Raw genomic sequence first — 25,879 nt, 5'->3', positions numbered from 1 at the left:
ACTTGCCCTTGAACACCCCTCCAACCTGGATGGACCTTCATGCACATCATTGTTTGTGTGTCCATTAGTTCCAGAGTCTGTTGTTTCAGGGCACCTGAAAGGAAGGTGAGGTAGGCAAGGAGGGGTTCGCCTGCTGCCCCGAGCAGATCTCAACTTCCATCCCTTCGTCACTGAGATCCACTCCTTCTGCCTGACGGACAGAGGGTAGGGGATCCTCCATTTCCTCTGCTGTGTCTGCCTGACGCATCTGTCCCAAGGCTGGCAGAGTACAGTTCAACCTTCTCCGACTCCCTGGTGCTCCTCAGCCTGCCCACCTCCTCCCGAAGCTCTGCCAGGAGGCTGAGCAGTTCTTCTACCTGGGCGCACCTACCACAGGTGGACTCACAGGATGGGATGTCAGGAAGAATTTCTTCATGGAAAGGGTGGAACCAGCTGCCCAGGACACTGCTGGAGTCCCCAGGCCTGGAGCTATTAAAGAAATGCGTGGACTTGGCACTAAGGGCCGTGGTTTTGTGGTGGGCCTGGTAGTGTTAGCTGACGCTTGGCCTTGAGCTGAAGGCCCTTTTCCAAGCGCAAGGGTTCTGTGACTCTTTCATTGGTTGAGTAGGCGCCATGCAGTCACTGGGCCCAGGGAAAAGATGTCCTTGGTGGCCTCCAAGTTAGCTCAGTGTCATGGCACTGAGTCACTTTGAAGGAGCTGCTGGAATAATGAGACAACAACCTAGTTCTATTAAAATATATATTGCTCTTTTGAGGACTGCTGCGGGGCTAGCAGCACCACAGCAGTGGAAATCTCCGTCCTGACGTTGCGTTATGCCTTGACGTCAGGATCAGGGTGGTTTGAAAGGCCAGGGAACGGACCATGGGTTCCGGGTCGCTGTCTGAAGGCTGGAGGGCTGCAAAAGAAAGAAGAGCAGAGATGAAAACCCACTCCTTGCAGAGATCCCCAGGCATCCCCTGCAGACCATGCCAGCCCCACTCGACTCTTCCCCAGGCCAGGAGGAGCAGGAGGGACAAAGGAATCCGTTGAAAGCTGCTGCTCAGCAATGTCCCAAATGCACCCACCAGTCCTTCCCCACCCGCGCACCACAGGTCAAGTGGGGCACCTTCACAAGCTGGTTCCCTCACCACCTGCCTCCATCCCCTGGGAGGATTCACACACTCCAGGAATGTCCTGGACTCTTTCCTCTCGCTATTGTGCTTCCCCATGAGAGCAAGGGCTAGCAATCATGACCCTGCTCCTAGCTGCTTGTAGGCTGTTTCATCTCCCTCTTCGTCCTGGTTGCGTGCTCTACAACAGGCTCCCACCTTCTGTCAGCCTTACTGCCCTTTCCCCTGACTCTTCCTCAGGGACACTCAACCCTTTCAGCGGCACTGCCCAGCTCCAGGCTGGGAGGCCATTCCCTGACACCACAGGCCACCCCGTCTCCTCTCCCTCGTTCCTATGCCTGCATTGCTCCTCCGCCCTCCTCAGCATTTCCCTGGAGCAGGGCAAGGCACGGGGGCCTCTGCCGCTGTCCCCCCAGCCCTAGCACACCCCCCACTGCCCTCACTCACCGCTGAGGATTTCATTCAGCTTCTCCTCGCTCTGGTCCTTGCAGTAGCGCGCAGCAAGACCTAGACACAGAGATCCCATCAGAGCCCCGCTCCCCAGCACGCTCCCAGCAGCGCAGCCCCTGGCCTGGCCAGCCAGGCTGTGCCCCCTCCTGCACCCTGGAGCAAGGGCCCAGTCGGGGGGCTCTGGGGGCAACAGGGCTGGGCCTCACTGCCAGGGCAGTGCCTGGGGCTGCCAAAGGCTGCCCCAAGAGGGACCCAGGGGCTGGGCTCACCAATGAATCTGACGGCCTCGAGTCGCAAGTTGGTCTGAGTGTCCTGCAGGTAGGGCTGGCTCTGCTGCAGGTATTCTTCTACTCTGCCTCTGTCCTGCTGCAGCTGGAGAGAGAGAGAACGCAAGGTCACGGGGCTTGCACAGCCTCTCCAGGGTCTCCTCCAGCATCCTGGGGGCAGGGAGGGCAGAGGGGCCTGCAGAAGAGCCCCCTGGGGCTCTGTGCTGGAAGGAAGGGAGCGAGGATGCGGCTGCAGGCAGCGGGCTCTGGCCGGGCACGTTTGCCCAGCTGGGGCAAACCAAGTTGGGTCCTTACCAAGCACTCCCCGATCCTCCACGTCTGTTCTGTTATGGCCAAGCGCTTGAGCTCTTTCCGTCGCAGAAACTCTGCAGCCGTGGCGAGAGCTTCCCCAGAGGCCTGCGGAGCAGCAGAGGTTGGGAATTAGCACCACAGCCTTGGGAAGGAGACCCTCTGTCCCCTGCTCAGCTCTGAGATCTGTACCTTTGCTACCCTCTCACTCTGGTCTTTCATACGAAAGAAGAGTGGGAGGAGGCTCCTTTGCACGCTCCTCTTCATTTCCTTCTTCCTTTGCTGCAGCACAGCCTCCGTCACGGCTTGGAAGAGGCAGATGGAGTGCTCCCGCACCTGGCTGGACTCCTGGCAGGGAGGAGGACAGGAGGAATTTCAGCATTAGCGTGGCTCATGTGAAGGGAGCTCACAGAACTGTGAGATGCTTCAGCGCTGGATCCTTCCCAGAGGAGCTGCTCGGGGCAGCTGCAAGGCCTGGTGCCCGTGAAGGGCAACGCAATCGGTTGCCATCGCAGGCTGCCCGCCAGCCACCCCACTTTCGCCACCAGCAGCACCAGCCATGCCCAAGCAGAGCTCCCCAGCGCCTGGGCTGACGAGGAGACTGGGAAGGCCCTGCCTGAGTGCTGCCCACAGGGCCGGGCTGAAGGGCAGCCCTCGTTACAGGGGGCCCAGCTGCGGGCTCGGGCTCCCGCAGCACACTTACGTGGTCAAAGAGTGGCAGGAGCTTCTCAGCCAGCCGCAGAGCCAGGCCTCTGGCCTCCTTCTTCTCCACATGAGCCATCACGTTTCTCAGCACAAGCAGGGCCTTGAGCATGACATCTGTGTTGCTGTCCTGCAGGGCCTCCACGATGTCTGGCAGCAGGACCTGAAGTTTTCTTGCCTGTAGGAAAGACACCATTTCCCTTCCGTGAAGCACTCAGAGACCACCCTGGGCAAAGGGCTCTGGTTCCTGAGCACCAGCCTCCTGCCTTGCTTCCTGGCAGCGGGGAGGGACGGGAGGGCAGAAGAGCAAAGGCCCAGGCTGCCAACATGGCTTTGCTTGACGATGGCCCACTCACCTTCTCAGGGCTCTCTGACACGGTGCAGAGCCCTTTCAGAACAATCAAGCGCATCTCTGGGCTTGGGTGCTTCAGGTAGCTCTGGAGGTGCACTGGGTTACCAAACTCCTCCTCAGAAATGTGATTCTGGGCCAGCATCTGCAAGAAAGAGCAGTGAGAGCCTGGCAGGGCCTGCAGGGCTCCCTGCAGCCTCTTCTTCTCCCACCTTTGGGCAGGGATGGGGCAGCGCCAGCTGGCACCAAAGAGGCACCAGGCGCGGGGAGCTACGGGGGCTTGCCGGCCCCAGGGACCATGCGTCCGTACGTCCTGCGGGAGCTGGCAGTTTGGGGGTAGATGGGCACAGGGCTGTGCCTGTGTGCCTGAAGGGACACACGTAGCCCTGCTGGGAGCAAGGTTTCATCTGGGAACTCACAGCCAAGCGACGGATGCAGGTGTCCTCTTTTACTGCAGTGCACCAGTTGCACAGCGGCAAGTCTTCAATCATGATGTTTAAAACCTTCTCCAAGGTCCTCGGCATGGCCAGGATCACCTCCCACATGCCCAGGTCAGTGCTGCAAGCCCAGAATACTCTGTCAGTGAGGCTGCCTCAGCCGCAGGGCCACAAACTGGGCCAGCCCCAGAGGACCCAGGCTGTCCTGCAGCCCCTGTGACTTGGGGAGCACTGAGGGCCCAGCCTGGGCAAGCAGGAGGGGGCTGAGCTGGTGTTCCCTGGGGGCAGGGGGACTCTGGGCTGCCTTGGACAGCTGGGCTGCTGCAGCCCTGGCTGGCCCAGTAGGGCTGGAACACATTGGTGGGAAGGAGGGCTGTGCTCCCTGGGGATGTCCTGCTCTTTGCCATGGCTCTGGCAAGCAGAGAGTCTCCAGGTGCATCTCCCAACATGGAACAAGCCCTCAAGGATGTCAAGGCCAGGACCTGTCACATGGCGGAGAGAACTGCAGCAGGTTCTTGACTTCTTCCGGGGACATCTTGTTGGTCAGCTGGAGAAGCAGGGAGTCCAGGCACTGCCGCGCCGATGCCGTGTGGATGCTGCCCAGGTTTTTCCTGATGCACTCCATGATCTTTGGCACCTTAGGGGACAAAGTGGGAATGGTGTTACCAGCAGACTGCAGCCATTTCCACAGCTGCCACTCAAACTTTGGCCCCTTCCATTGCTCTCTGCTGGCTTCACGTGGCTTCTGGAGCCCAAGAGACCCTGATGTGCGAGGGAGGCAGAGAGGGAGGCAGGGAAGGAGAGAGGAACAACGCCTGGAAGAGCTCAAGGGCAGGGCCATGGCCACAGGCCACTTACATCTGTCAGCCAGTAGTCAGGGTCCTCCAAGGCTGCGTCCAGCACACTGCAGGCCCCCTCCTTGTCATGGATGCTGGAGTCTTGTAAAGCTTGAAGAGCTATGAGGATGATGTCCAGCCTCTCAGCAGGGAAGAGGTGTCCTCCAAACCCCTGTGGGAAGAAGGAGGAGCGAAGACATGCCTCACTGAGTGTCCCAAGGGTGCTGCTTAGCTGAGCAGCAAGGGCAGCTCCGGAGAGAGGGCCCCTGGGGGAAGGGGTGAGGATGGAGCATATGGGGCCAGAGTGCTGGCCCTGCAGGTAACCAGGGCTTGCTGGTGGCCAGGAGGGCTGGAGCTGCTGCCGGGACACAGGGGAGCAGCCTTCGCATAGCCCCAGCCTGGGGACAAGAGGAACCCTCTCACCAGGGCGAGTGAGGCCGTGCCAGCCCCACCGGTTCTGGACCCCTCTGCTCACACCAGATGCCTGCTGATGCTGCGGACAAGATCCCCAGCAAGGCCAGAGCTCATTACCTTGGCAATTTCACAGGGAGTTGATGTTATAGAAAATGGAAATTCTGTATCCTTCAATATCCTGCAGCGCTGCACATAATTTTCCATGTCGTTTGTCAGTGAGCTTTCTAAACAGTGGGAAACAGCGAAGAGTCAGTAGGGAAGAGCATCTCTGCCAACAAGCTTGCCAAATGGTGAAAAGCACTTTCACTAGGAATGGTTGAGGAGGGAGGCTCAGACCCATGGCGAGGAGAGTGATGGGCAGGGATGTAAAGCACAAGGTGAGGGGTGCTGGGAGCAAGAGGGACGTCAGGGATGATGCAGAAGGAGGAGAAGCAATGGCGTTGGGTGCCGCGGGGGTAGCAGCGTGTCACAGACCCCCTTCTGCTCGGGGTCAGGATGTGCAGGAAGCCCCCTGACACCTGCCTTTAAGACGGCAGGGAGCAAACAGTCAGGGAGAATTCTGGAGGGCGTCACCATCCCTGGTGATGCACGGCTGGCTCTGCTGTTCACTCCTCGGGGAAGATGCGGTTTGGGAAGTGCTCATCGATTGATGGCTTAGACTGGGGGAGACCACAAAACAGCGTGGTAGGTGATCTGGGGAGGGTTGGGAAGGACAGCAGCAGAGAACTGCTCCTGGACGGCAGGTGAGCGTCCAGCTTCTGCGGAAAACAATAGCCAGAATGCTGCGGGAAGCTGCTGTGAGGAGCAGAGGAGGTCAGGGAACCTGGCAGAATTCCGTGGGCAGCTTCCACCAAGCACAAAAACAATCCTTCACAATACTCGGGGAGAACAGGCAGACAAACCAGTAGATATCTGTGTGCAGACGGACGTTGCCCACCACACCTTCTTACCTCTTCCTTCTTTGACGATTTTGTAGAACCAAAAAAGAGCATCCACGGTTGCGCGTCCGAAGGAATCATCGCTATTGCTGAAAATGAAGAGGTGGCCCAGCAGCTGTCCCAGGATGGGGATGTAGATCTGTCTGGAATCATCGTGGCTGTCTTCATAGTCATCTGAGTTCTGGGTGAGGAAGGGAGGAGAGACAAAGGGCTTAGTGGAGGCAGAGCCAGCCCCTGAGATAGCAGGGCCTGAGGAGGGAAGAGCAGGGGCAAAGGAGGGATGAAGACCCTCGCTTCACAGTGCTGAGGCACTCACGTGCATCCAGGTTTGCCTCGCAGGCACCCCTGAGTGGCAGGATGCTCTGGGATGCAGGAAAGGGTGGAGGGTTCCTTGTGCCTTACCTCGGTCACAAAATACCTGACGATGAAATCACCCAGCCTCTCAATCCTCCTCACAGCTCTCTCACGCACAGCTGGGTTTTTGGAGTGGGCAAAGGCCAGCAGCACCTGTGAGGAGAGAAGTTGCTGGGTTGACAGTGGTCTGCAAATGTAACCTGAGAGGATTCTTTGGAAATTCTTTGCAAATGCCAAACCTGCAAGATATTCTCCAACTCTATGCTGACACGGATGTTGGGACAGTTGCGTATGAAGGCCGCCAGCATGAGGTCCATGGCACTCATAGTCTGCAGGGAGGACAGAAGAGCATCGAATTACTTCTGTGGCCCTCCTTACCCCCAGGAGATGGCTCTGAGCCCCTCTGGAGTTCAGGGGTGGCTCTGGGGCTAAAAAGCCGCTGCGTGCAGACCTCCTGCAGCACAAGATCAGGTCGGGGAAGGGGAAGGGGTGAGGCTGGGAAAGCAAATCTGGGCCCCGGCCCTGCACTGGTTGTGTCAGCACGGGGAAGCAAGGCAGCAGCTCAGCAGGACTGGGGGTGCCGGTACCTCACCCAGCACATACCTCAGCGTAGAGCGCTCTTTCTGCTTCTGGCACATCCGACTCCGGAGGCAGAAAGAAGACGCTCTTGCAGCACACATGCAGGAGTCTCTCCATTTTGCCATGCAGTACTGTTGGTACGGTGTTGCTGAAGGAGAGAGAGAGAGGAGCCTGTTGGACGCAGTGCCTCGAGGCTTATGAAGGAGGACACGGACCTCCCTTGGCCAGGCATCCCTGGGAGGGATGGGCAGCCTCCCTGCCAGCTTCAGGGCCACCAGGGCATTGCCACCAGGGGCTGGGCACGCACCTGAGGACGGTGACAGTCTGCATGGCCTTCTGCCGGAATTCGGTGCGCAAGCTGTCTACGGGCTCCCTTTCCAGCAGCGCCTGCAGAGCACAAGCAGGATGAGACCTTGGAGCTGCCAGCACCCAGCAGCAGCAGAGCCAGCGCTGCCCCAGCCCTCGCCTCCCAGGGGACTGGTGCCAGGGGGCCTGTCCCCTTCCCCAACCCGCTGCGCATCCTCTCACCATGATGTTCTCCACCAGCTTATGTTTGCAGTAGAAGGCATGCAAGTTCACCGGCACACCCTCCTCTGTGACAATCCTGCACAGATCGCAGATTTTGCTGAGGAACAGCATCTTCTGCTCCTCGTCGTCCTGGCAGCCACAAAGACACCAACAGAGCATTAGGGGGACACCCACGGCCAGCAGGACCAAAGCCTTGAGGGGTCTGGAGCTGTGTGGGACCCCTGGAGGGCAGCTCCAGGAGCACAGCTGCGATGCAAGCGGCTGCCATTACCTTTCTTTTCCGTCTGACATACGCCCTGATGAATTTCACGGCCGAGTCTTTGCGCAGTTTCCATGCCTTATCTGGAAAGGAAGAAAGCAAAGAGTGCTGCAGAGAGGGGCTGAATGCAGGGGTGAGGAGAGGAAGGGTCCCAGCCCCAGAAGGAAGTGGGGAGACCGCGGGGATGCCCAGAGGCTGCAGCAGCTCCGCTGGGAAGAGAGGCTGAGGGAGCTGGGCTTGTGGAGCCTGGAGAAGGCTGCGGGGGGACCTCGCTGCGGCCTCCCCGTGCCCAAAGGGGCCTCCAGGAAAGCTGGGGGGGAATCTTCATCATGGACTGCTGCGACAGGACAAGGGGTGACGGCTTTAACCTCAAAGAGGGCAGGTTTCTTTTGGACAGGCAGGGATTTCTCTCCTTCACGCCCAGGGCAGTGAGGCCTTGGCGCAGGCTGTGGTGACCCCTCCCTGGCACTGCCCACGGCCAGGCTGGGTGGGCTTTGGGCAGCCTGGGCTGGGGGGAAGCATCGTGATCGCTGAGGTCCCCCCCAGCCCAAAGCATCCTGGGATTCTGTGGTGCTGCGGAGGAATCACAGAATCACAGAATTTCTAGGTTGGAAGAGACCTCAAGATCATCAAGTCCAACCTCTGACCTAATGCTAACAGTCCCCACTAAACCATATCCCTGAGCTCTACATCTAAACGTCTTTTGAAGACTTCCAGGGATGGTGACTCCACCACTTCCCTGGGCAGCCTGTTCCAATGCCTCACAACCCTTTCAGTAAAGAAGTTCTTCCTAACATCTAACCTAAAACTCCCCTGGCTCCATCAGCCGGCCCCGTCAGCCCAAGCGCCACTTTACCCAGGAAAGGAGTCCTGGAGTCAAGCAGGGGTCTCTGTGTCTCAAACCCTCCCCACCCCATCCCTAAGACCCTGACTCACTGGGATCCAGCAGCTGCGACTCGTCCTTGCTCTCCTCTACCGGGCTGCTGCCCGCTTCCGGAGAAATGGCCTCTACCGGGGTTCTTTCCTCTGCCGGCAAAATGGCCTCTGCTGGCCGGTTGCTGCCCCTAGAAGACCAGGTCTCCTGCCAGGCCAGCCTGGGCTGCCTGGGGGGCATGGCTCCCTCCTCATCCCATTCAGAAAGAGCCTCTGGAGTGGGAGAGCTCACAAGGAGAAACCGGCGGCTCCTCTGGGCGGGCGGTTGCGGCATTGTGGGACTTGGACTGTGCTCAGGGTCTCCTTGAGGCTCCTGTGCTCCTGCCCTGTCCGTCACTGCCGTGCACCGACACTGAGGGTCCGAGCCACGGCTGTGCTATTATAAGGCACCCTGGGGTGTCAGCAAGTGACGTCACAATGGGTGCCATTGTGACACGCGCCTGGGCTGGATGGGCCCCCCATGAGGGCAGGAAGGCTGTGCAGAGGGATCTGGACAGGCTGGATCAACGGGCCGCATCCAGCTGCGTGGCATTGAAGGCCAAATGCTGGGTTCCACACTTGGAATCATAGAATATCCTGAGTTGGAAGGCGGCAGACCTGAAGGGATGAAAGACATGGTCTCCTGGTGCCTCTTGAGCAGAAGGCGTTTATTGCCATTTTTCTCTGCTACATATACTTTCCCCGTAACCACATGCGCTGTCCACGTGCCCGAATCAGTCATACACTTGGTTAGAGACCCTCAGCCACGCGCCTCAAGCCAGCCAGCAACTGACCACTGCGCAAAGCTCATCTTTAATGCTGTAGCCAAGTTAATTTACCCCCACCTTGTTCAAGTTTTTGTTACTAACACCTAGTAAAAAAGGGGGCTTTATGGCTTTGGGACGACTACTTAAAGGATCAGGGGCACAGGCTGTGTTTGCCTCTGTCCTTCTGATAGGGGGGATCGATGCTGACAAGCAGACTCCACGTTAACACGTATCTTTGGGACTGGTGCAACTGGTAGAACTTTGGGCTTGTTGATCATGGGAGGGTCTATGTGACACTGGCCTGCTACCACCAGATGAGATGCGCCTCCCTGTAGTGGGTTTACGTGGCAAGGTTTTGGTAGCACGGGGCCATAGGAGTGGCTTTTGTGAGAAGGATCTGGAAGCTGCCCCATGTTTGCTGCTTGTAATACACAATAAATGTTTGTCTTTTGTATTATAAAAACAAGGAGTTCTGTTTGAGGAGCGGGAGTTGCAAAAGCTCCCTGCTGAAGTAAGGAGCTGTATAATACTTGCCTAGACACTATGAAAATTCTTTTGCTTAATGTAACAAAAAAGAGAACCCCCTCCCCTTCTCTCCCTCTGCATCTCAGTTGCCTCTTTTGTTCAAAGACACTGCTGCAAAGCTCATGTAACCATCTCCTGGTAAGTTGCTCAACTAGTGTATCAACATCCTGCCTTCCTGTCTCACGCTGGGCCAACATGACCAAATAATAAAAAAAAAGAAGTTTAACCACAACGCCGAGGAAGACTACTGCCTTCATCTTCACGACCACCAGAGGGACAGAGACGACCGCCTAGCAACAGCGCGTGCAGTCGCAGAATATCCCAGGATGTGCTGCGTAATCCCGGAATTACCAAGATATAAAAAGGGACCCTGGCGGGGGTGAGGTGCGCGCCGTTGGCGCAGCCAAGACTCCCCGGCCCCCCAGCACTGTTTTGCTTGCTGTTTGCTTACTCAATAAATTCCTTTCTATTATTAATGAAATGCTCTCTGACAATTAGGGCTTTAAACTAGAGTCGAAGGGGGAAGGGGCTAAAACCAGGCACGCCGGTGAAGACCTGAGGGATGGTACGCTAGAATCAGAGGGGCTGTGTGCCAGTGAGGTCCTTCAGTCAGATCCACAAGGTGCTGAGTGTAAGGAGACGCACCTGAAGTGCTTCTACACGAACGCACGCAGTATGAGGAATCAAATGGATGAGCTAGAAGTCCTGGCCCAGTCCCACAGCTACGACATCGTCGGCATAAGCGAAACCTGGTGGGATGAGTCCTGTGACTGGGGTGTTGTGATAGATGGTTACAGGCTCTTCAGGAGGGACAGGCAGGGTAGGCGAGGTGGCGGGGTGGCGATCTATGTGAAGCAGGGGCTGGACTGTGTGGAACTTCAGGTCGGCAATGGCAAAGTTGAGAGCCTCTGGGTAAGGACCAAGGGACGAACGAATAAAGGGGATGTCGTTGTGGGAGTCTATTACAGACTGCCTGGCCAGGACGATAGCGCCGATAAATTATTCTTTACAGAACTAAGAGAGGCCTCGAGATTAACTCCCCTTGTCCTTATGGGGGACTTCAACTTGCCAGACGTTACCTGGGAGTGCCACACGGCTGACACGAGCAAGTCCAGGAGGTTCATGAAGCACCTAGATGATAACTTCTTGGTGCAGGTGCTAACGGAGCCAACTAGGAAAGGTGCCCTCCTAGACCTGTTGCTAGAAAACAGAGAGGGTCTGGTGGGAGATGTGGTCGAGTTCAAAATTTACGGTGACAGAAGGAAAAGTGCCACCAAAACCTCATCCCTAGATATGGGGAAAGCGGACTTCAGGCTGCTCAGGGAACTAGTCAGCAAGGTCCCCTGGGAAACTGCTCTTGAAGGCCTCGATGTCCACCAGTGCTGGTCATTCTTTAAGCAATGCCTCCTAAAAGCACAAGATCAGGCAATTCCTAAATATCGCAAGTCAGGCAGGCGGGGCAGGAGGCCGGCGTGGCTGACCAGGAACATTCTAATGGAGATTAGGCGGAAACAGAGAGTGTTTCGCTACTGGAAGGAGGGCCAGGTGTCATGGAAAGAATACAGGGATGCTGTTCGTGTTTGTAGGGAGAAAGTTCGTGTGGCCAAAGCACAGCTAGAGTTGAAGCTGGCTGTGTCTGTGAGAGAAAAAAAAAAGGGGTTTTTTAGATATGTGAATGGAAAAAGGAGAACTAAAGAATACATAGGGCCGCTCCTTGATAGGGAAGGTCTCCTCACAGACAATGACACAGGCAAAGCAGAGACGCTTAACGCCTTCTTTGCCTCTGTCTTCAATGCCGATGATGGGCTTCGGGACCCAGGGTGCCCTGAGCTGGAGGACCGGGACGGTGGGGATGACAAACTCCCAACCGCCCCTGAATGTGTGCGGGATTTGCTACTCCACCTGGATCCCTACAAGTCCATGGGTTTGGATGGGATTCATCCCTGGGTGCTGAAAGAGCTGGCGGACGTCATTGCGGAACCTCTCTCAATTATTTTTCAACGATCCTGGGAATTTGGAGAGGTCCCGGTAGACTGGAAGCTGGCAAATGTTGTGCCGATTTTCAAGAAGGGTCAGAAAGAAGACCCTAGCAATTACAGGCCTGTCAGTCTCACGTCAGTGCCTGGTAAAATCATGGAGAAGATGGTTCTCGAACTTATTGAGGCGCACCTGGGGGACAAAGCAGTCATTGGTCCCAGCCAGCATGGGTTTGTGAAGGGTAGGTCCTGCCTAACTAACCTGATTTCCTTTTATGATAAGATCCCCCGTATGGTGGACCAAGGGAAACCAGCTGATGTGATTTTTTTGGACTTCAGCAAGGTTTTTGACACGGTTTCCCATGGGATCCTACTGGACAAAATGTCCACCATACAGCTAAATAAAAACATCATACGATGGGTGAGCAATTGGCTAACGGGCAGGGCCTAAAGGGTTATGGTAAATGGGGCTGCGTCAGGCTGGCAGGCGGTCACCAGTGGGGTCCCTCAAGGCTCCATTTTAGGGCCAGTTCTTTTCAATATTTTTATAAACGATCTGGATGTAGGAATAGAAGGTATTTTGAGCAAGTTTGCTGATGACACCAAACTTGGAGGAGTTGTGGACTCGAATGAGGGTGAAAAGGCCTTGCAGAGGGATCTGGATAGGTTGGAGAGCTGGGCGATCACCAGCCGCATGAAGTTCAATAAGAACAAGTGCCGGGTCCTGCACCTGGGACGGGGAAACCCTGGCTGCACGTACAGACTGGGCGATGAGACGCTGGAGAGCAGTCTAGAAGAGAGGGATCTGGGGGTCGTGGTAGACAGCAAGTTGAATATGAGCCAGCAGTGTGCCCTGGCAGCCAGGAGGGCCAACCGTGTCCTGGGGTGCATCAAGCACAGCATCGCTAGTAGGTCAAGGGAGGTGATTGTCCCGCTCTACTCTGCGCTGGTGCGGCCTCACCTCGAGTACTGTGTGCAGTTCTGGGCACCACAGTATAAAAAGGACATGAAACTGTTGGAGAGTGTCCAGAGGAGGGCTACGAAGATGGTGAAAGGCCTGGATGGGAAGACGTACGAAGAACGGCTGAGGTCACTGGGCCTGTTCAGCCTGGAGAAGAGGAGGCTGAGGGGAGACCTCATCACAGTCTACAACTTCCTCGTAAGGGGGTGTCGAGAGGCAGGAGACCTTTTCTCCATTAACACCAGTGACAGGACCCGCGGGAACGGGGCTAAGCTGAGGCAGGGGAAATTTCAGCTTGACATCAGGAGGGGGTTCTTCACAGAGAGGATGGTTGCACACTGGAACAGGCTCCCCAGGGAAGTGGTCACTGCACCGAGCCTGTCTGAATTTAAGAAGAGATTGGACTGTGCACTTAGGCACATGGTCTGAACTTTTGGGTAGACCTGTGCGGTGTCAAGAGTTGGACTTGATGATCCTTAAGGGTCCCTTCCAACTCAGGATATTCTAGGATTCTATGAGTCCCCACCTGGTCACAGAGCCTAGCCGTGGTGTCTCCACTCTGCTCTACGCTCCATACTGTTCCTTAGAGCTAGCACACCAGGTTCCCCCAGCGCAATAGCATCCAAGGTTGGAAGCCTAGGGAACGCTCAGGTAATGCAGCTATGCCCTACCCTGAAAGCCTTTTCAATGCTGTGCATTTTCTTTAAAATGTGAATGTTAGTTTTATTTTCCTAGTTACTTCAGGCAATTGCACCACAGGCAGGTGCTGAGCTCTGCTCTCTGGGGACAGTGACAGGACCCGAGAGAACCGCACGGAGCTGGGACAGGGGAGGCTGAGGCTGGGTGTTAGGAAAAGGTTTTTCACTGAGAGAGTGGTTGGGCACTGGGACAAGCTGCCCAGGGCATTGGGCATGGCTCCAAGCCTGCAGGAAGTCAAGACAAGTCAAGCGTTTGCACAACGCTCTAACATTCTCTGATATCGGGCGGTTCTGTGTGGAGCCTGGCGTTTGACTCAATGATCCTTGTGGGTCTTGTGTGGGAAAGGAATTTGCAGGTGGCTTTGCACTATTGCACACATTCCTGAATTAGAGATAATGAAGAAATAATCGTAGAATCGTAGAATATCCCGAGTTGGAAGGGACCCATAACGTTCAAGTCCAACTGCTGGCACCGCACAGGTCTACCCAAAAGTTCAGACCACGTGACTAAGTGCACAGTCCAATCGCTTCACTGCACACCCCCCCCCCCCCCCCCGCCGTGCGAAGTCCCCCCCATTGGCTGCCGCGCTGCCGCGGGATGAGAGCGCTGCGCCGGTTGGCCGCCGCTCGACGGCGGGGGGTCACGTGGGCAGCGAGCCCCGCCCCCCCCATGGCAACCATTGCCCGCCATGGCAACAGCGCCCGGGTCACGTGGGCAGGCGGAAGTGGGGGGCAGCAGCCCCGCGGTTGCCATGGCAACGGCGCCCCCCCCCCCAGTGCCCCCCCCCCCCCCCCCCAAAAATCGAGGCGGCTCCCCCCCCGCTTTACAATAATAACTTTATTTATTTTAACATCTTTAATTACAGACAGTAAAACCGCCCAGCCTGGGGGGGGGGGGGACAGCCGGGGGGCACGGCCCCCCCCCCCCCCCCCTATTGCTTATCAGGGGGAGCAGCCCCCCCCCCCCCCCCCCCCAAAATGCCACCCCCCCCCCCTCCCCAGCGCAGCCCCCAAACTGGGAGCACTGGGAGGAGGTGGGGGGGGGGGGGGGAGGATAAATACAATCTTCCAATATATTAAAAACGCCCTGGGGGAGGGGGAGGGGGGGGGTGGGGGGGTGCAGTTGGGGCTTTTTTTTTGGGGGGGGGGGGGGGGGGTGAGGGGGGGGCACCCCTGGGTGCCGCGGGGGGGGGTCACATCATGCCCAGCTGCAGCAGGGTGTTGGCGTACATCATGGGCTTGACATTGGGGTGAGGCTGGGGGGGGGAAAAAAAAGAGGAAAAAATGGGGTTGGGGGGCCCGGAGGGGGACGGGGGGGCACCCCTGAACCTGCCCCCCCCCTTCCCCTCCCTTGCACCCCCCAAAGTCACCCCCAAGCCCCCGACTCCCCCCAAAGACCCCCCATAGCCCCCACTGCCCCCAAACCCCCCCCATAGCCCCCCCCATAGCCCCCACTCCCCCCAACCCCCCCCATAGCCCCCACTCCCCCCAACCCCTCCCCATAGCCCCCCACTGCCCCCAAACCCCCCCATAGCCCCCCCCATAGCCCCCACTCCCCCCAACCCCCCCCCATAGCCCCCACTCCCCCCAACCCCCCCCCATAGCCACCCACTGCCCCCAAACCCCCCCCATAGCCCCCCCCATAGCCCCCACTCCCCCCAACCCCCCCCCATAGCCCCCACTGCCCCCAAACCCCCCCCATAGCCCCCCCATAGCCCCCACTCCCCCCAACCCCCCCCCATAGCCCCCACTCCCCTAAACCCCCCCCATAGCCCCCCACTCCCCCCAAGCCCCCCCCATAGCCCCCCACTCCCCCAAAGACCCCCCATAGCCCCCACTCCCCCCAAACCCCCCCATGGCCCCCCCCCCCCCCAAACCCCCCCCTTCCCCCAAAACCCCCCCATACCTCCCTCTAGACCCCCCCCCAGCCCCTCAAAGCCCCCCCCCATGCCCACAAAAGCCCTCCTGTGCCCCCATCGCCCCCCCCCGTTTGCCCCATAGCCTGCTTACGACCCCCATGAGCATCCCCCCCCCCAAAAAAAAAAAACCCTTCCCTAGTCCCCCCCCCCCCAGGCCACAGGGTGGGGGGGACATAGGGAAGGGTGTGGTGTCCCCAAACCACCCCCAAGAGGATTTGAGGCTTTTGGGTTGAGGGGGGGGTTCCCCGGGGGGGGGGGGGGGTAGAGGAGGGGGGGGTGTGGTAGAGGAGGGGGGGGTGTCTCGATTTGGGGCCCCCCCCCCCCAAAAAAAACTCACCACTGCTGTGAACTGGTGGAAGTCGGGGCGCAGGTCGCCGCCTCGCAGGTGGATGTAGGAGCCCATATTGCCCATCTGGTCACTGCGGGGGGGGGACCAAAAATTGGGGGACACCGAGAGGCCCCCCAGAGAGGTGCTGGGGAGGGGGGGGCACGAAACCCACACCGATCCCCCCAAAAAATGGGGACACGAGGATGGTGACTCCGCCACCCCCCCCCCCGGGCGGCCCATCCCAACGCCTCACAACCGCCCAGAACAGAAATTCTTCCTAATATCCGTAATCTGGGGGTCCTAATGTCCATAATCTGGGGTCCTAATGTCCGTAATCTGGGGATCCTAATATCCGTAATCTGGGTCCTAATATCCGTAATCTGGGGTCCTAATATCCGTAATCTGGGGTCCTAATGTCCGTAATCTGGGATCCTAATATCCGTATCTGAGGGTCCTGATATCCGTAATCTGGGGGTCCTGATATCCGTAATCTGGGGGTCCTAATGTCCGTAATCTGGGGGTCCTAATATCCATAATCTGAGGGCCCTAATATCCGTAATCTGGGGGTTCTGATATCCATAATATGGGGTCCTAATATCCGTAATCTGGGGTCCTAATATCCATAATCTGGGGTCCTAATATCCGTAATCTGGGATCCTAATATCTGTAATCTGAGGTCCTAATATCCGTAATCTGGGATCCTAATATCTGTAATCTGGGGGTCCTAATATCCGTAATCTGAGGTCCTAATATCCGTAATCTGAGGGTCCTAACATCTGTAATCTGGGGTCCTAATATCCGTAATCTGAGGGTCCTAATATCCATAATCTGGGGATTCTAATATCCGTAATCTGGGGATCCTAATATCCATAATCTGGGGTCCTCATATCCATAATCTGGGCTCCTAATATCCATAATCTGGGGTCCTAATATCGCCCACAGCCTTTCCCTCACCCACCCAGCCCTCGCTAGCACGGGACGAGCTCGGGGGCTCCGCGGGGGACCTGCCTTTCAGCTCAGGGGTCCCCCTGGAGCTGGAGGGGGGGTGGCAGGGCCGTCCCCCCGTTGCCACTCACCAGTAGTTGGGCGCGGAGAAGACGGGTGACGCACTTGCCATCGTGGGCCACCTCGTAGCCCTCGGGCTTGACCTCGTGGCTGCGGATGATGTAGTCGAGGCGGTTGCGCTCCAAGAAGCTTTTGGTGACGTCCGGCCCGAATTGGCAGCTCACCCCCCTCTTGCTGACCGAGCGGCCGTCTGGAAAGGTTTTTTTTTTGGGGGGGGGGGGAGTCACCGTCACAGCCCCCCCCACCCCCCCAACACAAGGGTTATTTTTGGGGGGACCGCGCCCCGAGGTTGTAGGGCGGCGAGCAACTCACCTGCGGCTGCGGGTCCGACCACAGCAGGTCGCACATGGGGCCTGCACGGGAGGTGTAGGGTTAGGGACCCCTCCCCAAACCCACAGCGGGGAGGGGGGGACACAGAGGGGACAGGACACCCCCCCCATAAAGCCCCGAGTCCCACCTGAGTCTGGGGGCTGCCGGTTCCTCTCGATCTTGCGGATGTCGTCGAGGGTGACGCCGTCCTCGCTGAAGAGGCCGCCGTGCATGATCTGGGTGGGGGGGGGGGCAGGTGGGCACGGGGACACCCCCGGACCCAAATGGGGACAGCCCCCCCCCCCCCGAACCCACACAGGGACACCCCCAAACCCACACGGGGACAGCCCCCCTGGATCCAAATGGGGATGAACCAAATTGGGGATGGCCCCCAGACCCACGTGGGGATGCCCCCACCCCACACAGGGACAGCCCCCCCAGACCCCAACCCCAACAGGGACAACCCCAGACCCACATAGGAACAGCCCCCCCGGCCCCAAATGGGGACTGCCCCCCAGGACCCCACACGGGGACACCCAATGCGCCCCCCACCCACACGGGAACAGCCCCCCCGGACCCCAAATGGGGACAGCCCCCCCTAGAACCCTACACGGGGACACCCAATGCCCCCCACCCACACGGGACCATCCCCCTGAACCCAAATAGGGATGACCCCCGGGCCCCAAATGAGGACAGACTCCCCAGGACCCCACACGGGGACACCCAATGCCCCCCCACCCACATAGGAACAGCCCCCCGGACCCCCAAATGGGGACAGGCCCCCAGGACCCCACACAGGGACACCCAATGCCCCCCAGACCCCAACCCCAACAGGGACAACCCCAGACCCACATAGGAACAGCCCCCCCAGACCCCAAATGAGGACAGGCCCCCCAGGACCCCACACGGGGACACCCAATGCCCCCCCACCCACATGGGGACAGCCCCCTGGACCCAAATGGGGATGACCCCCAGACCCCAAATAGGGACAGGCCCCCCAGGACCCTACACGGGGACACCCGATGCCCCCCCACCCACACGGGGACAGCCCCCTGGACCCAAATGGGGACAGGCCCCCCAGGACCCCACATGGGGACACCCAATGCCCCCCCACCCACACAGGAACAGCCCCCCAGACCCAAATAGGGACGACCCCCGGGCCCCATATGTGGACAGACCCCCCAGGATCCCACATGGGGACACCCACTGCCCCCCCACCCACACGGGAACAGCCCCCCCGGCCCCAAATGGGGACTGCCCCCCCAGGACCCCACACGGGGACACCCAATGCCCCCCCACCCACACGGGAACAGCCCCCTGGACCCAAATAGGGACGACCCCCAGAACCCAAATGAGGACAGACTCCCCAGGACCCCACACAGGGGCACCCAATGCCCCCCCACCCACACGGGAACAGCCCCCCGGACCCCAAATGGGGACAGGCCCCCCAGGACCCCACACGGGGACACCCGATGCCCCCCCACCCACACGGGAACAGCCCCCTGGACCCCAAATGGGGACAGGCCCCCCAGGACCCCACACGGGGACACCCGATGCCCCCCCACCCACATGGGGACAGCCCCCCAGACCCCAAATAGGGACAGGCCCCCCAGGACCCTACACAGGGACACCCAATGCTCCCCCACCCACATAGGAACAGCCCCCCCAGACCCCGACCCCAACAGGGACAACCCCAGACCCACACAGGAACAGCCCCCCCAGACCCCAAATGGGGACAGCCGCCCCTAGAACCCTACACGGGGACACCCGATGCCCCCCCACCCACACAGGAACAGCCCCCTGGACCCCAAATGGGGACAGGCCCCCTAGGACGCCACACGGGGACACCCAATGCCCCCCCACCCACATGGGAACAGCCCCCCAGACCCCAAATGGGGATGACCCCCAGGCCCCAAATGGGGATAGCCCCCCCAGGACCCCACACGGGGACACCCAATGCCCCCCCACCCACATATGAACAGCCCCCCTGGCCCAAAATGGGGACAGGCCCCCCAGGACCCCACACGGGGACACCCAATGCCCCCCCAGCCACACGGGGACAGCCCTCCGGACCCCAAATGGGGACAGGCCCCCCAGGACCCCACACGGGGACACCCAATGCCCCCCCACTCACGTAGGAACAGCCCCCCGGACCCCAAATGGGGACAGACTCCCCCGGACCCCACATGGGGACACCCAATGCCCCCCCACCCACACGGGGACAGCCCCCCAGACCCCAAATGGGGATGACCCCCAGGCCCCAAATGGGGATAGCCCCCCCAGGACCCTACACAGGGACACCCAATGCCCCCCCAGCCCACACGGGAACATCCCCCTGGACCCAAATGGGGACGACCCCTGGGCCCCAAATAGGGACAGGCCCCCCAGGACCCTACACGGGGACACCCAGTGCCCCCCCACCCACATAGGAACAGCCCCCCGGACCCCAAATGGGGACAGGCCCCCCAGGACCCCACACGGGGACACCCCCAACCCACACGAGGAGAGCCCCCTGGACCCAAATAGGGACGACCCCCAGGCCCCAAATGAGGACAGGCCCCCCAGGACCCTACATGGGGACACCCAATGCCCCCCCAGACCCCAACCCCAACACGGACAACCCCAGACCCACATAGGAACAGCCCCCCCGGACCCCAAATGGGGACAGGCCCCCTAGAACCCTACACGGGGACACCCAATGCCCCCCCACCCACACGGGGACACCCAATGCCCCCCCACCCAGACGGGGACAGCCCCCCCCGGCCCCCCGGCCCCCCCCCGGGGTCACCCACCAGCACTTTGCCGTTGATGCACTGGGCCAGGGGCAGCCACTCGAAGACCTCGCTGAAGAGGGCGAACATCTGCGCCGTGTACTTGGCCTTCACCTCCCCTTCGAAGCCGTAGATCTGGTTCATGTTGTCCGTCTCGTGGTTCCCTGCGGGGACACGCAGGTGGTTGTGGGGTGGGGGGGGACAGGGACAGGGATCCTGCCCCCCCTCCCCTCCCGAAATCAGCCCTGAGGATTGGGGACACGCCAGGCAGCCGGGACAGGGGGTGAGGAGCTGAGGAGGTGGGATGGGGAACACCTGGGGGAGTGCGGCCCCAAATGAGTCCCCAAAACCCAGGACAGGCGACGAGTTCCCAAAACCCAGCCCCACAACCAAGGATGGGGGACGAGGCCCCAAAACCCAGGACAGGCGACGAGTTCCCAAAACCCAGCCCCACAACCAAGGATGGGGGACGAGGCCCCAAAACCTGGCCCCAAAACCCAGGACAGGCGATGAGTTCCCAAAACCCAGCCCCACAACCAAGGACAGGGGACGAGGCCCCAAAACCTGACCCCAAAACCCAGGACAAGAGTCAAGTACCCAAAACCCAGCCCCACAACCAAGGACAGGGGACGAGTCCCCAAAACCTGACCCCAAAACCCAGGACAAGGGTCGAGTCCCCAAAACCCAGCCCCACAACCAAGGACAGGCGACGAGTTCCCAAAACCCAGCCCCACAACCAAGGATGGGGGACGAGTCCCCAAAACCTAACCCCAAAACCCAGGACAAGGGTCGAGTCCCCAAAACCCAGCCCCACAACCAAGGATGGGGGACGAGTCCCCAAAACCTGACCCCAAAACCCAGGACAAGGGTCGAGTCCCCAAAACCCAGCCCCACAACCAAGGATGGGGGACGAGGCCCCAAAACCCAGGACAAGGCCGAGTCCCCAAAACCCAGCCCCACAACCAAGGAAGGACAGGGGACGAGTCCCCAAAACCTGACCCCAAAACCCAGGACAAGGGTCGAGTCCCCAAAACCCAGCCCCACAACCAAGGATGGGGGACGAGGCCCCAAAACCCAGCCCCACAACCAAGGATGGGGGACGAGGCCCCAAAACCCATCGCCGCAGCCAAGACCGGGGCACGCAGCCTTGTGGCCCCAGGCAGGGGACACAATCCCAGGACGTGAGGGACAAAACCCCACAGCCAGGGCTGCTCGACGCAGCCCCACAACCTGCCCCGTGACACCCAGCACCCGCGGTGGCCTCGTTACCTCGGAGCAAGTGGAAGTGATCGGGGTAGAGCAGCTTGAAGCCGAAGAGCGTGAGGATGACCTCGACCGAGAAGGAGCCGCGGTCCACGAAGTCCCCGTTGAATATCTGCGGGTGGTTCAGGAAAACAGCCCCTTTTCCCCTTTTTTTTTCCCCTTTTTCCCACCCCACGCTGCCACCCGTCCCCATGATGTCCCCTCGGCCGGGGGATACGTAGGGGTTGGACTCGGAGGGCAGCCCGTTGAGCTCGAAGATGTTCAGCAGGTCGTAGTACTGCCCGTGGGTGTCCCCGCACACCGTCAGCTTCTCCGTCTGCGTTTGGGACCGAACGTCACCACCCAGAGTTGGGGGGGGGGGGACACCTCCACCGAGCCCCCCCCAGGGTGGTCCCAGCACCCGGCGAGGGGGCACCCACCTCCTTCAGCGTCGTTTCGACCAGGGTGGGCAGCTTGGCCAGCACCTCCTTCACCTGCACCAGGATCTGCCGGGGCAACGGGGAAAAGAGGGGGGGACACACAACAGGGGACATGTGGCACTCGGGGGACGGGGTGGTCCCCACCGAGGGGCTCTGGGGGGGGAGTTTTGGGAGATCTGGGGCACCTGGTAGGCGCATTTTCTGTGGAGTTTCTTCTGCTCCTTGTACCACTGCATCAGCTCCTTCATGAAAGCCAGCGTGACTTTGCCGTCCTCCAGCTTGGGGCCGCTGTACTCGTCCTCGATGGCTGCAAAACGAAGCCCCCCCCCCCGGACCCCCCCGGCAGCTGGTGACACAAGGGGACAACGGGGACAAGGCCTCGAGGGGCCGTGGTGCACTCAGCATCCTCCCCTGAAAGCTCGTGGCCCCCAGGAAAATACCTGGGAGCTCTCTGGGGGTGCTCACAGGCACCCCGAGGACCCCAAAACTCTTCTGGTGACCCTCACAGGGACTCCGAGACCACCACGGGGACCTCGTGGGTCCCTCAAGACCCTTCAGGACCCCCCCCTGCAGTTCCTCAAGGTTCTCACTGGAACCCAGAGCCTCTACTTGGGACCCCAAAGCCCCCCCCCAGGACCCTTCCAGGTGATCCTGAGGTTTTGCCAGGGATCTTTGCAGGGATCTGCCCCCCCCCCCCAAGATCCTCATGGGGGCTCTCAAAAGGACTCCAAGACCCCCAAGGAGACCCCAGGCCTCTGCTAGGACCCATCACAGCCCCCCACAACCCCTGTGGGGACCCTGAGCCTTCCCTGGAGACCCTCACAGCCATCCAAGACCCCCTAGCAGAGCCCCAATCACCCCCAGAGCACCCGGGACCCTCCGAGAGGACCCTCAACTTTTAGCAGAGACCCCCAAGTCCCCCCATAAACAGCCCCAGGACCCGTTTCTCCTGCCCCGTCCCCAGAGAAGGCAGCATCTGGACTTTGGGGTGTGTGGGGGGGTGGGGGGGGGGACACGGGGAGAGCCTCACTCATGCTCTCGATGTCGAGGGAGTCGACGACGGAGCGCTTCTGCTCGTCGCTGGCGATGGCCCGCTCGAAGGCCTTCTGCTTGACGATCTTGTTGCACTCCTGGTACTTCAGCTTGGCGTCCTTGTCGTTGGGCCTCACCTTCACCACCTGCAGGGCCCAAGGCATCAAGGGACGGGGACACGCGCCCCCCCCCCCCCATCCCCCTCCAGGGGGTCCCCAGGGTCCCCGAGGATCTCTCTCTCTGGCTGCAGGCGGACCGCGTGCCCCACGGCACCCCACAGCTCCGATGGTCAGGGAGGGGAACAAGGGGGGGGCCCTGACAGCACTCGGGGGGCATCAGGAGGTCCCCAGGTGGCCCCAAAGCTTTAGGGCATGTGGGAGGGGGTCATAAGGCCCTGAGCGGGCAGGGAACTCACTCACAGCGTGGGGATGGACACAAGGAAACCCTCATGCTCTTGTTTGTGGGTTTTTTTTTTTGAGGGGGGGGTCTGAGACAGCTCCCCAGAGCCCCCCTCCTCATTTCTGGGTGCCGTCAGCACGGCAGGGAGGCTCCCCCAGCCCTCCTGGACACCACGGCGAGGCCAACCCACGGGGCTACCCCCACCAACAGCCCTCAGGGCTGCTCCGACACCGCGCGGGGGTCCCTGAGCTGCTGGAAAAAAAGGGTAAAAAAGACAAAACAAAGCCACCGAGCCCCCCCACGCCCCCTCCCTCCAGCCTCACCGTCTCGTAGTCGCGCAGGGCGGCCTTGAACTTGCCCAGGGCCATGTTGCTGGCGGCGCGGCGGTAGTAGCCCTTGACATACTTCTTGTCCAGCTCGATGGCTCGCGTGGCGTCGGCCAGGGCGTAGCCGTAGCACTCGGTGCGCAGGTAGGCCAGGCTCCGGTTCCCATAGTAGATGGCGTTGCCGGGGTTCAGCTCGATGGCGCGGCTGTAGTACTCCACCGCCTTCTCGTAGTCCTTCCCTGGGCCACCGGCAGGCGTCAGCGGGGACGGAGCCCCAGGGTGAGACCCCCCCACACCCCCAGAAAAAAAAACCAACCCCCTCACGCACACCCCACGGGCTCGCCACGTGCTGCTCGGTGCGGCGGCTCTGCTGAGCGCCGCGTCCCCCTCCCCTAATTGGGGCTTTTCTCTCTAATTGCCTCCCTGTCTGGCAGCCCCCTCCCCTTCACCACCCCCAAAAGCTCCCTATCTAGCAGGCCCTTTTTCCTCATTGCCCTCAGTGGCTCCCTATCTGGCAGCCCCCTCCCCTCACTCACCACAAAAGCTCGCTGTCTGGCAGCCCTTTTCCTCACTGAACCCAATAGCTCCCTATCTGGCAGCCCCCTCCCCTCCACAACCCCTAAAGCTCCCTATCTAGCAGGCCCTTTTTCCTCACTGCCCTCAGTGGCTCCCTATCTGGCAGCCTTCTCACCTCACTGACCCCGAAAACTCTCTATCTGGCAGCCCCATGCCCCTATTAGCTCCCTATCTGGCAGCCTCCTCCCCTTAGTAGCTCCCTATCTGGCAACCCCCTGCCCCCATTGCCCCCAATAGCTCCCTATCTTGCAGCCCCCTGCCCCCATTGCCCCCAATAGCTCCCTATCTGGCAGCCCCCTCCCCATATTAGCTCCCTATCTGGCAGCCCCCTGCCCCCATTGCCCCCTATCTGGCAGCTCCCTGCCCCCAGCAGCTCCCGATCTGGCAGACCCTTGCCCTCATTGCCCCCAGTAGCTCCCTATTTGGCAGCCCCCTCCCTCATTAGCTCCCTAACTGGCAGCCCCCTCCCCTCACTAGCTCTCTATTTGGCAGCCCCTGCCCCCAGCAGCTCCCTATCTGGCAGCCCCTTGTACTCACTGCCCCCAATAGCTCCCTATCTGGCAGACTCCTCCCCATATTAGCTCCCTATCTGGCAGCCCCCTGCACCCATTGCCCCCAGCAGCTCCCTATCTGGCAGCTCCCTGCCCCCAGCAGCTCCCGATCTGGCAGCCCCTTGCCCTCATTACCCCCAATAGCTCCCTATCTGGCAGCCCCTTGCCCTCATTGCCCCCAATAGCTCCCTATCTGGCAGCCCCCTCCCCATATTAGCTCCCTATCTGGCAGCCCCCTACACCCATTGCCCCCAGCAGCTCCCTATCTGGCAGCCCCTTGCCCTCATTACCCCCAATGGCTCCCTATTTAGCAGCCCCCTGCCCCCAGCAGCTCCCTATCTGGCAGCCCCCTGCCCTCATTACCCCCAATGGCTCCCTATCTGGCAGCCCCCCGCCCCACCGACTCCCCCCCCCCCCCGGGCGGTACCTTTGAAGAACTCGTTGGCCTGGGTCTTGAGGGCCTCGGCCTCGGCCTGGTCCTGCTCCGCGGGGCTCGGGGGCCGCCCGGGGCAGCCGCAGCTCTCCGCCCGCTCGCCGTCCGCCATCGCCGGGCCGTAAAGCGCCCCGGCCGCCGTTACCCGCCGCGCCGCCGCCGCCGTCGCAAACGCGGCCGCGCCCGGCGGCACTGTCGTAAACGGGCGCGCGCCCCCGGGGGCGAGGCGAGGCGAGGCCGTAGAGAGGAGCAGGCGGAGCGGCCTCGCGACCAGGAATTAATTAAAGGGCATAAATTTGCGTTCGGAACCGGGGTTAGAGGCTTGGATCAACCAATCCACCCCTTTGAGCTCGGGGATTATATATTTATATATAAAAAGGCTTTTTCAGGACAACTCCTGGAGGAAAAATGGAAGGGAAGTGGAGGGGACCGTACCAGGCACCACTGACAACGCACAGCGCCATTGAGATCAAGGAGCAGGCAGCTTGGATCCGCTGGGCAAGGGTGAAGAAGGCCCCGGCGAGGATATGGACCACCACTTTAGGGCTACGAAGATGGTGAAAGGCCTGGAGGGGAAGACGTACGAAGAACGGCTGAGGTCACTGGGCCTGTTCAGCCTGGAGAAGAGGAGGCTGAGGGGAGACCTCATCACAGTCTACAACTTCCTCGTAAGGGGGTGTCGAGAGGCAGGAGACCTTTTCTCCATTAACACCAGTGACAGGACCCGCGGGAACGGGGTTAAGCTGAGGCAGGGGAAATTTCGGCTTGACGTCAGGAGGGGGTTCTTCACAGAGAGGGTGGTTGCACACTGGAACAGGCTCCCCAGGGAAGTGGTCACTGCACCGAGCCTGTCTGAATTTAAGAAGAGATTGGACTGTGCACTTAGGCACATGGTCTGAACTTTTGGGTAGACCTGTGCGGTGTCAAGAGTTGGACTTGATGATCCTTGAGGGTCCCTTCCAATTCAGGATATTCTAGGATTCTATGACTCCAATTAGACCAACAAAATTACAGTTTTCTAGATCCTAATGATTGCGGGGGTGCGGTTGTCAGATTTGGGGTGGGCAACTTGGGACGAGAACTTACACCTGACCTTAACACAAACAATATCTCAAGTA

At 60.1% G+C, this 25,879-nt stretch overlaps 1 protein-coding gene across 1 annotated transcript; it reads right to left on the bottom strand.

Moving 5' to 3' along the window:
- Positions 1-14,486: 14,486 nt before the first annotated feature.
- PPP5C (protein phosphatase 5 catalytic subunit) lies at positions 14,487-24,934 on the bottom strand. The gene is given in 14 exon segments (XM_082785360.1): positions 14,487-14,626; positions 15,627-15,708; positions 16,694-16,716; positions 16,718-16,872; positions 16,991-17,035; positions 17,140-17,227; positions 19,784-19,926; positions 21,032-21,137; positions 21,243-21,341; positions 21,445-21,510; positions 21,630-21,751; positions 22,475-22,622; positions 23,199-23,440; positions 24,756-24,934. Coding segments are annotated over 14 exon segments (1,500 nt in total). The 5' UTR covers positions 24,874-24,934; the 3' UTR covers positions 14,487-14,563.
- Positions 24,935-25,879: the final 945 nt, after the last annotated feature.

The sequence above is a fragment of the Aythya marila genome, assembly GCF_965140915.1.
Source record: "Aythya marila genome assembly, contig: HAP1_HAP1_SCAFFOLD_495, whole genome shotgun sequence".
NCBI classification, from domain to species: Eukaryota; Metazoa; Chordata; class Aves; order Anseriformes; family Anatidae; genus Aythya; species Aythya marila.
Note: the sequence above shows the minus strand (reverse complement) of the source record. Positions and strands in the feature narration are given on the sequence as shown.